This window comes from Schistocerca nitens, chromosome 1, assembly GCF_023898315.1.
Source record: "Schistocerca nitens isolate TAMUIC-IGC-003100 chromosome 1, iqSchNite1.1, whole genome shotgun sequence".
Classification (NCBI taxonomy): domain Eukaryota; kingdom Metazoa; phylum Arthropoda; class Insecta; order Orthoptera; family Acrididae; genus Schistocerca; species Schistocerca nitens.
The window spans coordinates 1,098,973,830-1,098,994,444 of record NC_064614.1 but is presented as its reverse complement, the minus strand read 5'-3'; the positions used below and the strand labels follow the sequence as shown (position 1 = coordinate 1,098,994,444).

Genomic DNA, 20,615 nt, shown 5'->3' with positions numbered 1-20,615 from the left:
AGTGCAGCCTTAGCAACAACAGTACCAGTAGATGTATACCACTACCAGGTATACCGTAAAGATTTACATTTATAAACAGGCTATCTTACCTCAGACGGACACATTTACCCTTCTCCGTCATCCCTGAAAGGTTGTAACACCATCACGGAAACACGCTTTATAACTGGATGAGATCTGACACACAGTTATGGTTACGAGACAATATGTTCTAAATTATCAACTACACTCCTGGAAATTGAAATAAGAACACCGTGAATTCATTGTCCCAGGAAGGGGAAACTTTATTGACACATTCCTGGGGTCAGATACATCACATGATCACACTGACAGAACCACAGGCACAAAGACACAGGCAACAGAGCATGCACAATGTCGGCACTAGTACAGTGTATATCCACCTTTCGCAGCAATGCAGGCTGCTATTCTCCCATGGAGACGATCGTAGAGATGCTGGATGTAGTCCTGTGGAACGGCTTGCCATGCCATTTCCACCTGGCGCCTCAGTTGGACCAGCGTTCGTGCTGGACGTGCAGACCGCGTGAGACGACGCTTCATCCAGTCCCAAACATGCTCAATGGGGGACAGATCCGGAGATCTTGCTGGCCAGGGTAGTTGACTTACACCTTCTAGAGCACGTTGGGTGGCACGGGATACATGCGGACGTGCATTGTCCTGTTGGAACAGCAAGTTCCCTTGCCGGTCTAGGAATGGTAGAACGATGGGTTCGATGACGGTTTGGATGTACCGTGCACTATTCAGTGTCCCCTCGACGATCACCAGTGGTGTACGGCCAGTGTAGGAGATCGCTCCCCACACCATGATGCCGGGTGTTGGCCCTGTGTGCCTCGGTCGTATGCAGTCCTGATTGTGGCGCTCACCTGCACGGCGCCAAACACGCATACGACCATCATTGGCACCAAGGCAGAAGCGACTCTCATCGCTGAAGACGACACGTCTCCATTCGTCCCTCCATTCACGCCTGTCGCGACACCACTGGAGGCGGGCTGCACGATGTTGGGGCGTGAGCGGAAGACGGCCTAAGGGTGTGCGGGACCGTAGCCCAGCTTCATGGAGACGGTTGCGAATGGTCCTCGCCGATACCCCAGGAGCAACAGTGTCCCTAATTTGCTGGGAAGTGGCGGTGCGGTCCCCTACGGCACTGCGTAGGATCCTACGGTCTTGGCGTGCATCCGTGCGTCGCTGCGGTCCGGTCCCAGGTCGACGGGCACGTGCACCTTCCGCCGACCACTGGCGACAACATCGATGTACTGTGGAGACCTCACGCCCCACGTGTTGAGCAATTCGGCGGTACGTCCACCCGGCCTCCCGCATGCCCACTATACGCCCTCGCTCAAAGTCCGTCAACTGCACATACGGTTCACGTCCACGCTGTCGCGGCATGCTACCAGTGTTAAAGACTGCGATGGAGCTCCGTATGCCACGGCAAACTGGCTGACACTGACGGCGGCGGTGCACAAATGCTGCGCAGCTAGCGCCATTCGACGGCCAACACCGCGGTTCCTGGTGTGTCCGCTGTGCCGTGCGTGTGATCATTGCTTGTACAGCCCTCTCGCAGTGTCCGGAGCAAGTATGGTGGGTCTGACACACCGGTGTCAATGTGTTCTTTTTTTCCATTTCCAGGAGTGTATTTCTCCTATGCTCTCTTTCAGCTCGGTGATAACGTTCACTGTAGCTCGCCCTAACTCAGTCGGTACTAGCCCGTTGCTGGTGTATCAAAACATTTCATCACGAATATTATTCAAGCATTGGAAGGTAGTAGAGTGCAATTCCTTGTCATAAGACTGTACGCTAATGCCTCAGTACCGAGAACATGTGACATTCCTGACGACAGTTATTTCATCAGACGAGGGCGTCAAGTTCGCCACCCTTAGATGCTTCCATAAAACTCAATAATCTCCATAGCTAAATAAACTTAGAATTCTGTTGCACAAAGACTCATCACAATTATTCACCCAGGCTAAACAGACGCCATACACCGCACCCACCTACTACATTCGAGCGTCAAACTCGGTAATCCTCAAATGGGACAACCTTTCTCTTCTTTACACTCACTAGGAGACCATGTTACAATCGGAGTTTTGTAATTTTATATATTTATGGCACGTGAAGTTCAGAACTCAAATATCAATCGACCAAAGCATTTTCATTCAACTCTCAAAAATTCTCTAGATAGTCTACTTTGAAGTTTATCTAGTACCTAAAATACCCTAACTTACCGTTAATTTTTCGACAGGCAGCTTGACTTTATGGTAGAATACTCGCCAGCCACGAGAAACGACTTGTTTCGATCCATGGCTGATGCAATATTTTAGCTGTTCACTGGCGGATAAAAATTGTGACACCAAGAAGGAGTTGTGCGACATAGAAGAAAGTTGGTAGACGTGTTTCTACATCTGAAAGATGATGTCTGATGTGTTGGCAGAAGAGCCAACACCGTGTTGCTAGAGGAGGCCGAAATGCACGCGTTTAAGCTCACGCATACTGGCGTGTGGTCTGGAACAATTAAAGGAGTTGAGTCTAATAAATAAAGTACGAAGCTCTTGGAATACTTAACTTTAATCCACAATTGGAGAACATCGCTCTTGTTGATACATTAATTATAATCTCAATATAAACTGATAATGACGCCTTGCTAGGTCGTAGCAAATGACGTAGCTGAAGGCTATGCTAACTATCGTCTCGGCAAATGAGAGCGTATTTTTCATTGATCCATCTCTGGCAAAGTCTACTGTACAACTGGGACGAGTGCTAGGAAGTCTCTCTAGACCTGCCGTGTGGCGGCGCTCGGTCTGCAATCACTGACAGTGGCGACACGCGGGTCCGACGTATACTAACGGACCGCGACCGATTTAAAGGCTACCACCTAGCAAGTGTGGTGTCTGGCGGTGACACCACAACGTCTGTTCTAATTTCGCGCCATTAGCATAAGAGTAGTGCTATTAGTGCCACTACGTTCGCTTTAAATACACGCTGAACGGTCGTGAGCGTTCGTTACCTATGAGATAGGATGTAGTCAGTTGATGTTCCCCAAGAATGCGTTTTAAGCGACAAAGACACCTTTATCAATACCTCACCGAGTTTGAACTAGGTCGTGTAATAGGACTGCAAGCAGCTGGATTTTGCTTCTGCGATATTGCAGAAAGACTTTGCAGGAAAGTGACCACTGTATATGATTGCTGGCAGTGGTGGTCACCAGAATGCATGGTCGCAAGAAGAGTGGGCTCCAGGCAGCCGCGTGGCACTGACGAGAGAGAAGAAGTGTTCGGCGTATGACTGTCAGGATTCATACTGCACATGCGGCAGCAATTTGAGCAACACTTGGCACCAAAGTGACAACCAACTGTTACAAATAGGTTACTTCAAGGTCAACGCCGAGCCTGACGCCCTGTAGCGTGCATTCCATTGACACCAAATCACCGTCATTTGTGATTTTCGTGATGTCAGGCAAGAGCTCATAGGAGGACTGATGAAAGCTGGTTCTGTCTCGATGATGATTGTATTTTGGTTAGAAGGAGGTCAGTTGAGGGCCTGCAACCAACCTGTCTGCGTGCTAGGCACACTAGATTGGATTGGATTGGTTGGGGGAAGAGACCAAACAGCGAGGTCATCGGTCTCATCGGATTAGGGAAGGAAGTCTGCCAGGCCCTTTCAAAGGAACCATCCCGGCATTTGTCTGGAGCGATTTAGGGAAATCACGGAAAACCTAAATCAAGATGGCCGGACGCGGGATTGAACCGTCGTCCTGCCGAATGCGAGTCCAGTGTGCTAACCACTGCGTCCCCTCGCTCGGTAGGCGCACTGGACCTATACCTGTTGTATAATGGGATGCTATTAGGTATGACACCAGGATCACTCTCGTGGTAATCCCACGCACACTGACTGCAAATATGTTCGTCAGTTTGTTGCTTCGACCGGTTGTGCTGCCATTCATGAAGAGCTCTCCAGGGTGTTTTTCCAACAGGATAACGCTCGCCCCCATACCACTGTTGTAACCCAACATCCTCTACAGTGTATCGACATGTTGTCTTGGCGTGCTCGATCACCAGATCTGTCTCCAGTCAAGCATATATGGGACATTGTCGGACGACAAACAGCATTAACCGTCTCTGTATTGACCAACTGGCATGGAACTCCACCCCACAAACTGAAACCTAGCACGTGTACAACATAATGCACGCACATTCAACATTCTGGCAGTTACATCGGTTACTACTATACCAGCATTTCACATTTTCAGTGGCTTATCTCGCGCTTACTTTATAACCTGTGAACTTACAATGTAAGTCAGTTAGATATGTTACCTAGACAAATGTATGCCATAAATTTCCTTGCTGTACATTAACTATTTTTTTTTGTTGCTATTTTTTTTTTCGTCGGTGTATGGGCATGCTCAGCGAGGCATTCTATGAAGTGTAAATACATAAAGGTGAAATGCACTGCATTTCTAATGCTTTTCTCAATTTGACTATCAATCTTTCACAAAAGATCGGTAATTAAAATTTTCTATTTGCAATGTAAATTGGATTTTCGTGTGCGTTACGTAATTACAAATAAGAAGACGTGTATTTACCACGAGAATGGCAACTAGACAGTAGTTAATTAGCATACATTTCATGAATTTCCTATTTAAACGACGTGGGTATTTGAACTCACGAAAAAAATGAAAATAACTACTGAAACGAGACTCGAACCAATGATCAAGCAATTATCAGTCTCTAGAACTATCAATTTTTTCCATCCTTATGTGTTCTACGCTTTACGGTAACGCTCGCAGAACATGCACCTTCGCTAAAAAAATTATATCAGCCAAGAATCTAACCCAGGTCCGAAGGAGTCAGGCTCCCTGTGAAAAAATTGACCTGACGTTAGTGAATTAAAGATTCCAGGAAAACTTCAACGCCGACTTTCTCGAGAATTTTTGAGAGTTGCATCGAACTGTGTTGTTTAGCTGGTATTTGAAATCTTAACTTCACGTACCAGAAATAGACAAAAATACAAAAGTTCTATTTCCATCTCCTTCTCATTTTACAATACGAATTTTAGGGCCGCAACTCGTGGTCTTGCGGTAGTGTTCTCGCTTCCCGCGCACGGGGTCCCGGGTTCGACTCCCGACGGGGTCAGGGATTTTCCCTGCCTCGAGATGACTGAGTGTTGTTGTGTCGTCTTCATCATCATCATTCATCCCCATTACGGTCGGAGGAAGGCAATGGCAAACCACCTCCGCTAGGACATTGCCTACTCGGTGGTGTCGGTCTCCCCCATCGTCCCCTACGCTCCTCGGAGTGTGGGACCTCATCATTATCACGTTCGTAGTTTATGTGAAAGTTAGTTAAGTACCTAAATTACACAATGTTGTAAATACGTAGTAAAATGTTCAGTCGAAACATTACGATTTACTTCTGGGGAAGAAAGACGCGCGACGTAACTTACCCAGTTGTTGGGCACTGATCCGTCTTCCTTGGCATCCACCCAGACGTAGTAGTCCTTGTATTTCTCGTAGTTCTCGTGTGTTGGGTCGCTGGAAGCTATGAACCACTCGTGCTCGTCGCTGGAGTGGTTGGGAACGAAGTCTAGAACCACCTTGATACCTGCACATTGCGAAACAACTAACATTTGAAATTTGCGCTGTGGAAAACACTGATTTGTTTCGACTCACTTTGGTCCTCTCAGTATTTCAGTCAACTTTTGTAATGGAATAATTTTACAGTAATTTAGATAATGAGGACGCCTGAAAAGAGAAGAGTGATATTTACGGCTTATCAAAACTAGTAGAAATCGGTGCTATGAAGCGCCACATCTGTGGCGTTATTGGGTGAAAGTTCTTTTTGTACGAAAAGCGATTTATGGTCATGAGAGAAGGGCAGGTGTTGGAAGACAGTTCACACGTAGCCGGCACGATTGTTCTATTGATTGTTAAATGGTCATAGAAGTAGCTGGTGGACACTGTATGAAGCCTGTTAAAAAATAACCGAAATTTTGTCCAGTGTGGCAATGAAGAGTACTCATGACGTATGGTTGGCAGCACTGTTCGAAGCTTGCCCACAATAGGAAGATCCCTCTCATTCATGTAGCGTGGCCCAAAGGGAAGCGTGTCTCGCCCAGGATACAGAAAGAGGAAGTCGAAGTGTGCAGTATTATGTACCACTGACTGTCTCTTGCAGTGGTTGCATAAGTACCCGTGTTTTTCTTTACAAAGTCAGGAGTGACAAACTACCTTTTCCATTGCAGAGCCAGGCTGAATTAAAAAAACCAGCACAGGACTAAGGACATCCTTTTCAGTTATTTTTAAATCTGTTAAAGAATAAACAGTCTAAATTTGATTTAGTGGTGTGAGAAGTAAATACGCAGTGGCTACTGCAGTTCTAAAGGACCAATAGATATAAAGTGAATGCTCGCCATTTAAACACTCCGTCTTCAGGCAACGAGTGGCCTACCGGGACCATCCGACCGCCGTGTCATCCTCGGTGGAGGATGCGGATAGGAGGGGCGTGTGGTCAGCACACCGCTCTCCCGGTCGTAAGATGGTATTCTTGACCGAAGCCGTTACTATTCGGTCGAGTAGCTCCTCAATTGGCATCACGAGGCTGAGTGCACCCCGAAAAATGGCAACAGCGCACGGCGGCCTGGATGGTCACCCATCCAAGTGCCGACCACGCCCGACAGCGCTTAACTTCGGTGATCTCACGGAAACCGGTGTATCCACTGCGGCAAGGCCGTTGCCCATTATCATCTAACTCGGGTGAATTTTCGCCTCTGCTGACAGTATCAGCGTAGTCTTCTAATCGTGGACGAACTTACATCGTGTCCTTGTTATTCAAATAGCAAGGGGAGTTTCTTATTTTAGAAAGAAGTACAGCGTAGGAAGTATGCAATATTGAAATTAACGTTACTACGAATCCGAAAATGGTTGACGCAGCTTACTACAGAAACGACAAACAAAATAGCCTGTTCAGTAGCTGTAATGACATTTTCACTTGTTTCAAACTAGTCCACTCGAAGGGTGTTAAGTACGAGAAGAAATTAATCGTCTACAATGAAATCCGCTCGTCATTTATTTAAAACGTTAGCAGTCAACGATATGAATACGAATGTAGTTATTGTGCTTACATGCCGAATATAATTGTAAAATATGAATCGCTTCTGCATTGTCATCATGTTTGGATAGCTTCTCCTCCTTTTTTTAAGGATAAAGTGTCTAGCAAATATAACTGAAGCACTTCGGCACCTCATTCTGTCGCTATTGCAGCACACTGCTTCGTCTCCGTTAGTATTTTAGCCAGTTCAGGAGTAATGCATTTTTCGGAAGAATGATCTAGAACAGGAGTCCCTGTGCTCCAGTAACAGTTTCCTACATCGTACCTCTCTGGTGGGCACCTTCCAGGAGGGCTTCGAAGTCCGCCATGGTGCCGAACGTCGGGTCGATGTCTCGGAAGTCTGAAATGTCGTATCCATTGTCCGCCATCGGGGATTTGAAGATGGGTGACAGCCAAATCGCCGCTATACCCAGGCTCTTCAGGTAGTCCAGCTTCTCAATCACACCTGTAAGAATAAAGTGGAGCAAAGTTAGCGAAGCAACAGCAAGTACACATTCCATTCGATTGAGTCTTATGAGGGGATGAGAGTTTCTTCCTGAAACGAAGAGCTGTTACTAGATACATGCTCTACATCGGGTTACGTGTCTCATCCATTCTCCGCCCGTCTTAGTGCGAATGACAACCGATCCAGGATTTTTCGGCAACAGAAATGGTGGCAAAGTATAGAACCTATCGCCAGTGTGATCTATATTACTTCAGTACAAAAACTATACTTTACACTTTCACTGCAGCCACTTACGTGCGAAAGCAAGATTTATCAGGAAAAGAAGAAAAGTTAACGTCGCAATTGGTGAAAATTGTCCAACAAGGTGGCTGAAGCATCTTAAGTTCCTCTCCATTTTCCACAGCGAAGAGTTCAGACTTTTTATGAATCGCCTAAAAATAGACCTACTGGGGTACGATTCAAGACTCTACGCAAGAACTTCCAACTCCGTCATCTAGTCGGCCTGTATAGAGTTTCCACTAGGCATACAGTCCTGTGATTCTGATGGATATCTTCCGCCGCCCTAACGAAAATACAGATCCCACCATTGCGTTCAGTTCCCTACGAGTGACCCAATTCGAAATGCATCTACACAGATGGATTGAAAGTCAATGACATCGAGTTCGTTATGCTCTTGCATAAAGGCCACGAGAAGCACTCTCTGCCAAGTACATGCAGAGTCTGTATCCATATCACGGGATTGCATTACATCAAAACTCTCGCAGCAGAGAATTCCCTGATTTTTAGCGACTTCAGGAACTACTTACAAGTCCGCAGCTCGTGGTCGTGCGGTAGCGTTCTCGCTTCTCGCGCTCGGCTTCCCGGGTTCGATTCCCGGCGGGGTCAGGGATTTTCTCTGCCTCGTGATGACTGGGTGTTGTGTGATGTCCTTACGTTTAAGTAGTTCTAAGTTCTAGGGGACTGAGAACCATAGATGTTAAGTCCCGCCGGCCGAAGTGGCCGTGCGGTTAAAGGCGCTGCAGTCTGGAATCGCAAGACCGCTACGGTCGCAGGTTCGAATCCTGCCTCGGGCATGGATGTTTGTGATGTCCTTAGGTTAGTTAGGTTTAACTAGTTCTAAGTTCTAGGGGACTAATGACCACAGCAGTTGAGTCCCATAGTGCTCAGAGCCATTTGTTAAGTCCCATAGCGCTCAGAGCCAACTACTTACAAGATGTATTTCAGTGTTAATGCAGAAACTTTTCGGTCACTGACATTCAGGACGTATTAGTAGACTTCCACAGCTGCGTAACCACCATAACATCCATCTGGACACTGAGCCACGCGGGCATTCCGGGAAACGTTTCTCTGACCAATTAGCTAAAAAAGCAATCACAAGAGACAAACAGGAACTCGGAGTACCAGGCACGTACGAGTGAATCAGAGACGTCAAATTTTGAAAACTTGGGATATGGAATGGCTGCCTTCCACGACCCTCAACAAACTGAGAACAGTCAAGGATACCACCGAGCCTCTCGGAAAGATCGCATCGTACGGCGCCGACTACGTATCGGCCACACCAGACTTACCCACGAGTTTATTTTATGTCAAGCGTCCCCACTCCCCCCATGCACCTAGGGGTGTCATCTGAAGACAGCCCATATCATCATAGTGTGTACCCTGCTGGCTGATCTGAGAGGACCCATCAACGCGTCTACCTCCCAATTCCACATACTTGCGGACGATGCGATAGCAGTTAACAAAGCTTTCCTGACGAAAAGCGAATTTTATAACAAACTTTAATGCACCTCAAGTTTCGATCTTACAGGTTGACATGGTGGTGAGTACATCTCGCTGCTGTGTATGCCCCAACTAGAAATGCATTTTTAAATTTTTATGTACATATTTAATTCAACTGACTCTTTTATCTAATTGACTTTGAAATCGGTATAGTCTTCATTTTCTCAAATGGTTCAAATGGCTCTGAGCACTATGGGACTTAACATCTGTGGTCATAAGTCCCATAGAACTTACAACTACTTAAACCTAACTAACCTAAGGACATCACACACATCCATGCCCGAGGCAGAATTTCATTTTCTCACTTATAAGTCCTACTGAACACGACGACTCTTCGTGGTGTATCCTTCAGAGGTTGATATGGGATGGGAGTGGAAGGTGTGCTTCCCGCCACAGATAACCGGCGCAGGGACCCTCCATCTGCTGCAATTCTACATCCACACCATCATCAGCTTTCCTTGACCGGTTATAATTTCTAGCTGGCTGAGTTTTATCTCACTGTTAATCGTCTGACTTAACCTAGTGTCGCAAAAAATTTTTCAACCATGACTACAAGGTCCAAGAACCTGGAGCTCCCCCTTCTACTTCTCTCGGTTCACATCATTTTACCTGAATTTCCACTGGAACGAGGGACTGATAACCAATACGATTAGTTCCTTTAAACTCCTAATCTTCATCATCACCATCATCTATACATAAATGACAGACAGTAAACTTACTAGCCACACTTCCTTGAAGCGAGCTCTAACAAAATAATTGGTCCCAGTGTTAAATACGAGATAATTGTTCCCAACTGCTATAATCGGCATTTGTAGAACATATGAATAGGTACGACTGACGTCTAAAGCTTTACGTGAATGGGAAGAACTATATTTCTCTGTACTGTTTCATCAAATACAGTACAGTATACTGGGTGATCAAAAAGTCAGTATAAATTTGAAAACTTAATAAACCACTGAATAATGTAGATAGAGAGGTAAAATTGACACACATGCTTGGAATGATATGGGGTTTTATTAGAACAAAAAAAAAGTTAACAAAATTCGATGAAATGCGTGATTCTGGTTTTGTAACTGCTACCGTGACGGGTAAGAGGTACGCCGATGTATTATAGAATCGCTTCATCCCCAGCCTGGCTGATAAACACCTGCTGAAACGTACGATGTTTATGCAGGATGGCGCTCCACCCCATATTGCTAGACGCGTGAAATATCTCTTGCGCGCGTCGTTTGGTGAAGATCGTGTGCTCAGCCACCACTTTCGTCATGCTTGGCCTCCCACGTCCCAAGACCTCAGTCCGTGCGATTATTGGCTTTGGGGTTACCTGAAGTCGCAAGTGTATCGTGATCGACCGACATCTCTAGGGATGCTGAAAGACAACATCCGACGACAATGCCTCACCATAATTCCGGACATGCTTTACAGTGCTGTTCACAACATCATTCCTCGACTACATCTATTGCTGAGGAATGATGGGGAACATATTGAGCATTTCCTGTAAAGAACATCATCTTTGCTTTGTCTTACTTTGTTATGCTAATTATTGATATTCTGATCAGATGAAGCGCCACCCGTCGGACATTTTTGAAGTTTTGTATTCTGATCAGATGAAGCGCCATCTGTCGGACATTTTTTGAACTTTTGTATGTCTTTGGTTCTAATAAAACCCCATGTCGTTCCAAGTATGTGTGTCAATTTGTACCTCTCTATCTGCATTATTCCGTGATTTATTCAGTTTTCAAATTTATACTGACCCTTCGATCACCCGGTATTTTGGATCCTGGGTTCCGCATCACTAAAAACGTGATATACTTGTTAATTCCGTAAGATGGAATGTTCACGAACGTAGCAATTTGGTGAAGAACTAATAAATTGTTCGACTTTTGCCAGTGAGTGGATTTATTCCTCCTACTACAAATTTATTAAGGTACCTTCAGCTCCGTTTATGTGAAACATTTATTATATTTCCACGAAATCATTGTTGATATCGTCAGTGGTGACTAAATATATCACATATGTACACCTTGAAGATGGGAGACACCTTTCTAAAAATGTAGTGTGAGGAACGCATCACCTAAGCGGGAAAATATCGAACCTTTTATTACTAATAAAAGTATGATATATCTGTGGTTTTGTAGAATTTACCCGAGAAAAAACTTGTGATATTCTTCCCGGATTTGCAACCACGTGTTCAAGTCAAGTTGGCATTATATTTCGACAGTCCAACTGACTGCTACTGCTGAGTGCATCTCACCTGAGGATGACAGAGTCGTCGAAATAATATGTCGAGTTGAAGATCTGGGTGCAATTCCGATAAGAGTATCACAAGTATGAAATATTTGTTCAGATATTATTATTCCTCTCCGAGACACAATCAAGGCTTCTTTGATGTGCGATGTGTCCATTTTTCCTGCCTCGCAGACTTCTTGGTAAATTAGCTTCTCGGTACTTAATGACACCATCAATTTTAATTCGTTTATTTTTTTAACTCTGTTCATTCCGAACTCCTAGAAGTGGAGCGTGCTGTTGGAGATAACTCCCATTAAAGACTCGCAGTTTTGTTCAGTCAGTTATCAGACAAGCGGATCCCAATTGGGAATAAATGGGACGGACTTACCAGATCCGACGTACGCCTTATAACCAAGGGCAACCTTCCGAAAATCTTGGTCGTAACCTGCGGTAGAAGCAATATTTATTTCTGGGACAACATTCTTCGATGAGAACGCTGTCCCACCCAAAAATTAAAATGTTGCGTATGTGTGAGGTATGTATATGTTGTGTAAGTGTGTATGTGTTACTGAACGGAATGCAGCATGTGTGCGAAATATCTTGTCTTTTCCGCGTGGGATTAGCCGAGCGTTTTAAGGCGCTGCAGTCATGGACTGTGCGGTTGGTCCCGGCGGAGGTTCGAGTCCTCCCTCGGGCATGGGTGTGTGTGTTTGTCCTTAGGATACTTTAGGTTAAGTAGTGTGTAAGCTTAGGGACTGATGAGCTTAGCATTTAAGTCCCATACGATTTCACACACATTTGAACATATCTTGTCTTAAGGGGGGTAGGACGTGAAACTGGCCGACTTGGAGCAGGAGAGGCACCACAGGACATTTTAATTTGCACTGTCTATACTTATACAACTTTAACAGCATGACCAGGAAGGACTCAGGATTCATACTCATAGCAGTGGAAGCTCAAAAACGTAACAAAACACTTTTTTTTTACATGTGAAATTTCATCATTTTTTCACTTACAACTGGCTGCATTTGTTGCTATAGGTACACTTTTCTTCCTAAGTAAGAGAGATTCTTCGATGGCTTTTGCACAGCGTACAAACAATAGTTACAGGTGTATGAAACTCTAGAAGTTATTTAATTTATGAAAAAATGAATGAACTGTTATATTTTAAACTTCATGTTTAGAAAAAATTCATGTTTTATAGTTAATTATCTCAATTTTTCCACAGTTTTTTAGTAGATTTGGAAAATTCTAGAGTTTCATACACCTGTAACTACTGTCTGTATGCTATGAAAAATTCATAGAAGAATCTCTCTTACTTAGGAAGAAAGTGTACCTACAGCAACAAATGCAGCCAGTAATAAGTGAAAAAATGATGAAATTTCACATGTAAAAAAAAGGTATTTTGCTACGTTTTTGAACTACCACTGCGATGAGTGTGAGTCCCCAAGTTTTATGAATTTATTTTAAAAGTATAGACAGTAGAAATTAAAATGTCCTGTGGTGACTCTCCTGCTCCAAGTCGGCCCGTTTGACGTCCTACCCCCCTTAAGGGGAAAGAGAAATACATGCCTGCGACGCTCTGTGTTTTCTCGGTGATCCCCACTATTGGTTTATTAATCGAATTACTGCGTCGTCTTTACAAAACGTTTCAATTAGTTTTTTGAACACCTTTTCTCCGCCTGAATATGACACTTAAAAAGTTGTCAAACTGTTGTGTAGGCCGACGTTGTGACTTGGTTGATAGAGTGGGTACATTTCTTTATTGTGTCTACCTGTATAACCTCTTCATCGCTCTCTGTATACCATGGTAAACTAAGTTTTTTTAAACGACTGCAGTTGATTCATATCTCCACCTCCCCATTCCCATTTCTTAAACAAAGATATTCAAATAATTGTTCTAAGGATTTCTAAGCATCTCTCTCCCACTCTCTCTCTCTCTCTCTCTCTCTCTCTCTCTCTCCCTCTCTCTCTCTCTCTCTCTCTCTCTCCCTCTCCCACTCTCTCTTCCGCTCTCTCTCTCGTTCTCACCCCTGGCTTCCCTCCAGTATTTAGCCTTCCTGCCGCCTCTTTACCTTTTCCTCATCTAACTCTCTGCTCTCTGAACCTTCATTCCCTAAAATTCCCAAATTCGTGCCTCTGTTTCTGATTCTGGATCATCCTTTACCAGCTTACTTCATCTCTCATCATCCCCCCTTTCGCATAAATTTCTTTCTCTTTGCCACTCAATTCTGTCTTCGTCCCTCACACATCCTTATTCTCACTCTCACCTTCTATGCTCCGTCTCTCTCATCCTGTCTTCTCTCATATCGTCGTCCCTTCTTTCTCTCTCTCTCTCCTTCTCTCTCCCTCTCTCTCCCTCTCTCTCCCGCTCTCTCTTCCGCTCTCTCTCTCCCTCTCTCTCGTTATCACCCCTGGCTTCCCTTGAGTATTTAGCCTTCCTGCCGCCTCTTTACCTTTTCCTCATCTAACTCTCTGTCCTCTGAACCTTCATTCCCTAAAATTCCCAAATTCGTGCCTCTGTTTCTGATTCTGGATAATCCTTTACCAGCTTACTTCATCTCTCATACCCCCTTTCGCATAAATTTCTTTCTCTTTGCCACTCAATTCGTCCCTCACACATCCTTATCCTCACTCTCACCTTCTACACTCTGACTCTCATCCTGTCTTCTCTCATATCGTCGTCCCTCCTTTCTCTCTCTCTCTCTCTCTCTCTCTCTCTCTCTCTCTCCTGCTCTCTCTCCCGATCTCTCTCCCTCTCTCTCGTTCTCACCCCTGGCTTCCCTCCAGTATTTAGCATTCCTGCCGCCTCTTTACCTTTTCGTCATCTAACTCTCTGCTCTCTGAACCTGCATTCCCTAAAATTCCCAAATTCGTGCCTCTGTTTCTGATTCTGGATAATCCTTTACCAGCTTACTTCATCTCTCATCATCCCCCCTTTCGCATAAATTTCTTTCTCTTTGCCACTCAGTTCTTCGTCCCTCACACATCCTTATCCTCACTCTCACCTTCTACGCTCTGACTCTCATCCTGTCTTCTCTCATATCGTCGTCCCTCCTTTCGCTCTCTCTCTCTCTCTCTCAATCTCTCTTTCTCTCTCTCTGTCCCTCTCTCTCTGTCCCTCTCTCTCTCTGGCTTGGCTATTGCTTCGCAGTGTAAGAGATCGGCGCTTTGCCTCACCGTTGATATCGCCGACTCCGTCGCCGTCGCTGTCCTTGAAGGACTTCGGGTAGATCTGGTAGACGACGCCGGACTGCCACCACGCCAACTGCGCCGTCGCAGCACCCGCCATGGCTGCCACTGCTGCCAAAAGAAGGATAGTCCGCGCCTTGCCCATGTCCCTGCCGGCGACGCTCTGCCTGGGATCTGCACGCCTCTGGCACGATGCCACCGCCCGCGGTATTTATAATCCGCAGTTTGCGGCCGCCACGTCAGGGAGGTGTCTAGTAACCGTGGGCCAGGTCACGGATTACGGACGTGCCACGCGATATCTCGCCATCTCAGACCGCAGGCTTATCGTTATCAAGCGCCTCGTAACATCTTCAAGCGTCAATACAGTTCACGGCTGCGCAACAGTTGCGAAGGGAAAATGCGGACCATTCTCTTGACCGACCTATCAGCACAGACCCCCTTCATGAGAGAGGCAGCTGCCAATAAGCAGTCGGTGAGGATGCGATAAGTACACGGTTCCCCACAATCATTTCGAAATTTTTACCGTCTTTTACCACAGCTGAACCTATAAGAAACACAAATGCGTTTTATCGTGAATAGGATGCACTGAGGTGACAAAAGTCATTGGATACCGATATGTACTGGGTGATCAAAAAGTCAGTATAAGTTTGAAAACTGAATAAATCACGGAATAATGTAGATAGAGAGGTACAAATTGACACACTTGCTTGGAATGACATGGGGCTGTATTAGAACCAAAAAAAGACAAAAGTTCAAAAAATGTCCGACAGGTGGCGCTTCATCTGATCAGAATAGCATTAATTAGCATAACAAAGTAAGACAAAGCAAACATGATGTTCTTTACAGGAAATGCTCAATATGTTCACCACCATTCCTCAAGTATAGCTGTAGTCGAGGAATACTGTGGTGAGGCATTGGCGTCGGATGTTGTCTTTCAGCATCCCTAGAGATGTCGGTCGATCACGATACACTTGCGACTTCAGGTAACCCCAAAGCCAATAATCGCACGGACTGAGGTCTGGGGACCTGGGAGGCCAAGCATGACGAAAGTGGCGGCTGAGCACACGATCATCATCAAACGACTCGCGCAAGAGATCTTTCACGCGTCTAGCAAATATGGGGTGTTTTTTTGGTTCTAATAAAACCCCATGTCATTCCAAGCATATGCGTCAATTTTTACCTCTCTATCTACATTATTCAGTGGTTTATTAAGTTTTCAAATTTATACTGACTTTTTGATGACCCGGTACATAAACAGATGACGTTAGTAAGTGTACAAGAGGTATGAAAGAGCAATGCATTGCGGAGCTGTTGTTTGTACTCAGGTGATACGTGTGAAAAGGTGTTCGACGTGACTGTGACTGCACGACTGAAATTAACAGATTTTGAACACAGAATGGCAATTGGAACTAGACGCAAGGGACATTCGGTTTTGGAAATCGTTAGGGATTCAATATTTTGCGATACACAGTGTCATGAGTGCGTCGATAATACCACATTCCTTTCACCATGGTGTCATCTCCTTGACAAACAAAGAGTTGGACGTCTTGTGACAGCGACCACCGAGTTTCACAAGCAAACGTTTTACAGATTGAATTAGGACGATCGTCGTATCACTTAGAGACAAACTGCAAGCACACTCGGCATCTCACAAGAACGTGTGGGTCACGTTATTGCTGTTCTTGGCTATCGGAAGATCTGTGCACGATGGGTACCCCGGATGCTGACTCCTGAAATGAAAGCGCACAGACTTGAAATTTGCCAGGAACTCGTCTCGCGTTACGAGAATGAAGGTGACACCTTTCTCCATTCAATTGTGAAAGAAGACGGAACGTCAGTCTATGGAATATCGACACAAAGACTCGCCCCAGAAAAATAAATTCAAGACGCAGCCCTCAGCTGGAAAAATCTTGGTCACAGTGTTGTGGGACCCAGATGGTGTTTTCCATGTTGAATTCTCTGATTGGCCGTGCGGTTCTAGGCGCTACAGTCTGGAGCCGAGCGAGCGCTACGGTCGCAGGTTCGAATCCTGCCTCGGGCATGGATGTGTGTGATGTCGTTAGGTTTAATTAGTTCTAAGTTCTAGGCGACTGATGACCACAGAAGTTAAGTCGCATAGTGCTCAGAGCCACCAATTCTTTGATCGTGGAACAACAATAAATTCAGAGCGTTACATCACAACGCTGCGAACTCTGAAACGACAGCTAACAAGGGTCGAAAGAAAAAGTTAAATTTTTTCTTGCAGCATGAAAATGCCAAACCACACACTTCACTTCAGAGACTGAATCTCACCACCGTACGCCATCCTCCATACAGTCCAGATTTAGCACCGTCTGGCTTCCATCTATTCCCCATAATGAAAGACGTCCTGCGGGGACATCATTATGCTTCTGATGAAGACGTTGAGAGAATTGTGAGACTTCGGTTGCGGAAACAGAGTGTCGACCTCTTCCGTGGCGGCGACGGAAAACTTGTTCATTGTTGTCAGAAATGTATCCAACTGGATGGTGATTATGTGGAAAAGTGAATATTGGTAATTACAGATCACATTCTAAAGATTATTTCTGTGTCTGCATTATTAAAATATTCCCATCCAAACTCAATTAAAGAAGGTGAAGGCATTACTTTTAATTCCATCCTCGTAGTAGAAATCTCCTTATGATTCTGGACTCAGAGGGATTAGAACACATTGAAGAACACCCTGCAACGATTCCTCTTGTGGACTTAAGAAATCACGGAAAACCTAAATCAGGATGGAAGGACGCGGGTTTGAACCATCGTCCTCCCGAATGCGAGTCCAGTGTGCTAAACGCTGCGCCATCTCGCTCGGTTATCGTAAGTTTTGCTGATAACTCCCTGATTACAGAAAACCATTGTAAAAGAAATTAAGGTTTCTACTGCTGTGAAGTAAAATATCATTTATACGTGAAAGGACAGCTATAGTTCTATCCTCTGTTCCCACATTCGCCACAAAGCAGGATGTATGGTAGATGCTGGCAGTGAAGTTGTTGTTTGCTATTAGTATTTCACATGGCCATAATTTTAGATAATCCGAAAGAGGGCTGCCTTCAACCAGACATTTAAAAATGGTTCAAATGGCTCTGAGCACTATGGGACTAACACATCCATGCCCGAGGCAGGACCCGAAACTGCGACCGTAGCGGTTGCACGGTTCCACGGACATTAAACCTTGATCTTCCATGTCTCTATGCAGCTTAGAGACAGAAGTGATGACGCTTTCTGCAGAACCTGACCACCATTATGCAGGATAATGCTCAAGCTGTTACTGATTTTTTTGACTGATGGGGCTGCTAAGTGCTATGCCACCTACTGCACTGCCCTGCCTTAAGCCCTCGCAAGTTCAACTCGGTTTCTAAACTGAGGGAAACACTTCACGGCATTCGTTTCAGAACTGCTACAAATCCGTCGGTCAATATACCGCGCCGCTAGAAGTGTCAACACAATTGGCACTGCTAAGAGTATCCTACGACTTCCACAACTCTGGCAATGGGTTATACACAATGCTGGTGACTACTTTGAAGGTCAGTAAAACTTTGAAACACGTATCTATTTTGTACGAGCTGTAAATAAATAGTTGCCCCTATTAAAGTCCCGGGTTCGATTCCCGGCGGGATCAGGGATTTTCTCTGCCTCGTGATGGCCGGGTGTTGTATGTTGTCTTAGGTTAGTTAGGTTTAAGTAGCTCTAAGTTCTAGGGGACTGATGACCATAGATGTTAAGTCCCATAGTGCTCAGAGCCATTTGAACCAGCCCTATTAAAGTTCCAACCCCTGTACTTCTGTTAAATATTTTCTTCTTCTGTCTGGCAATCCTCTCGTGTCACTTCGTTCGTTACCTGTTCTCATCCTAGCCTCTATCTGTAGAGGCGCTCATAATTGTTCAAGTTAATTAGGATAATAATAATTACCAAAAAGCAGATAGACTGCATTGTATCTCTTCATTTTTCTCACACTAGTGCTATACATGTTTTTTGAATAGATTGTCCTTCGGAATTGTTGATGTATTTGTTTCATGAGATCTCACTGAGACAACTACTAATTGTAGTAATTAATACAACCTGCTTATTTATATTAGGAAGACCTTTGATTCGGCATTGCAAAGAAGATTGACCTGCTTGAGACATTTAAAATAAGTGGTCGCAGAATAATTAACCAAGCCAGTTACGTCTAAAGCACAATATTTCGTGTTTTCCTTTTAACACTTGAACTGCGCCTTCAATGTAACATTTCGTTACAGCGCAAGTCTCTTTATGTGACGCCCTTCGGCAACTTAATGTCGATCAAGAGGACATGATGATGAGGAACACAAACACACCCAGTCCCGAGCGGATAAAATCCTCGAACCGGCCGGGAATTGAACACGGGGCCCCTTTATCAAGGGCCAACAAGGCAAACCAAAAGACCAACAGCTGCTGACGGGGCACACACTGAAGTCCTGGCGTAAGACGAAATACTTCGGTGGCTACCAAACGTTTTTTACAACAAACCACGATGTTCTATCTCTAATACAACGGGCAACAGAATAACGCAGGAGGACACGATATAGGAGTAATGATAAAGGATAAGCGCCCTTTACTGCTTCGGATCACCTTCAAATTTCTTCGAATGGTATTGAATGACCCTAGTTGTTACAGCCTGTGAGAGCAAAAAGTGCGGTCGCGCTGCTCTGCAAAAGTAAGACACACCATAATGTGTCAAACCTGTCAAATTCTCGTAAAGAAGGTTTCTTTCCCGCTATGACTCGTGATGCTACTTCCAGGTATCAGTAAAAAGTATCAGCAGATAAAACAATTATCGTGTGAATTTCGTGTTCAACGGATTTTGTACGAACTTACGTACTTTTTTCATAACAATTAGTGTCCCACATGTTTGCACGTTTGTAGATCAATGAGCATTTCTATCAAAACTAGTATGTATATCATATTTGCTGCACGCCTGTATGTAATCACACATAACACATGGAGTGTAATCGGAATAATAAATCGATCTGCCTTGAAAGAGAGAACGTAATCGAGAGCTCGCTTGTTTAAACGCTAAGCGACCGGAGATCCAGGTATCTATAGCTTCATAATCCACTGTGTGAAGTAATAGCGCTTTTCACGTAATCTCTTAAAGTCTGGGTTCTGACAAACAATTTAATCCAATGTCACGTGTCTTTGCCATTCAGGCAGACATAAAACTACATCTACATCTGTATTCTGAAAACCACTATGAAGTGCAGTATCGTTCGAGTATGGGGCGAAGGAATAAGATGGCATAAATGTCTTCAGGCGCGCTGTAATCAGTCTACTATTTTTCTCAATGTTCCTAGTTCCTAGGCGAGATATGCTTATTCCTAAGTTCCTCACTTAAGTCTTGGTCTCTTCTACAACTTTATCATTGCCCCCCCCCCTCACCCCCCCATTCCCTCGCACACTTCATTCTATAACTGAATTAATTATTTCTTCATTCCGCAGGACTATCAACTCTTCTTTTAGCCAAGTTGAGGCATTAACTTTTCCGCCATCATGGTCCAGTATATTTTCATCAGATATCCAGTCTATCCATCTAATTTCAATCATTCTTACCCAGCTCTATTCTCTTTTTGTCTGAACCTTTTATAGTCTATGTTTCTCTTACGTACAAGTTTACAATCCAGACAAATAATTCAGCAAAATAGTGTTCCCGACCGAGACTCGAACTCGGGACCTTTGCCTTTCGCGGGCAAGTGCTCTACCATCTGAGCTACCGAAGCACGACTCACGCCCTGTACTCACAGCTTTACTTCTGCCAGTATCTCGTCTCCTACCTCCCAAACTTTACAGAAGCTCTCCTGCGAGTGCTAGTGCTAGTTCT

At 44.7% G+C, this 20,615-nt stretch overlaps 1 protein-coding gene and 1 pseudogene across 1 annotated transcript in view; both read right to left on the bottom strand.

Moving 5' to 3' along the window:
* The window catches only part of LOC126198746 (maltase 2-like), a 41,648-nt gene extending 26,672 nt beyond the window's left edge, over window positions 1-14,976 (bottom strand). The window contains exons 1-3 of the mRNA XM_049935299.1: window positions 14,749-14,976; window positions 7,381-7,560; window positions 5,452-5,609 (exon numbers count right to left, since the gene is read on the bottom strand). Coding sequence (XP_049791256.1) covers window positions 5,452-5,609; window positions 7,381-7,560; window positions 14,749-14,905 — 495 coding nt within the window. The 5' untranslated portion in view covers window positions 14,906-14,976. The remainder of the gene's footprint in view (window positions 1-5,451; window positions 5,610-7,380; window positions 7,561-14,748) is intronic.
* LOC126212878 (5S ribosomal RNA) lies at window positions 6,625-6,742 on the bottom strand (annotated as a pseudogene).
* Window positions 14,977-20,615: the final 5,639 nt, after the last annotated feature.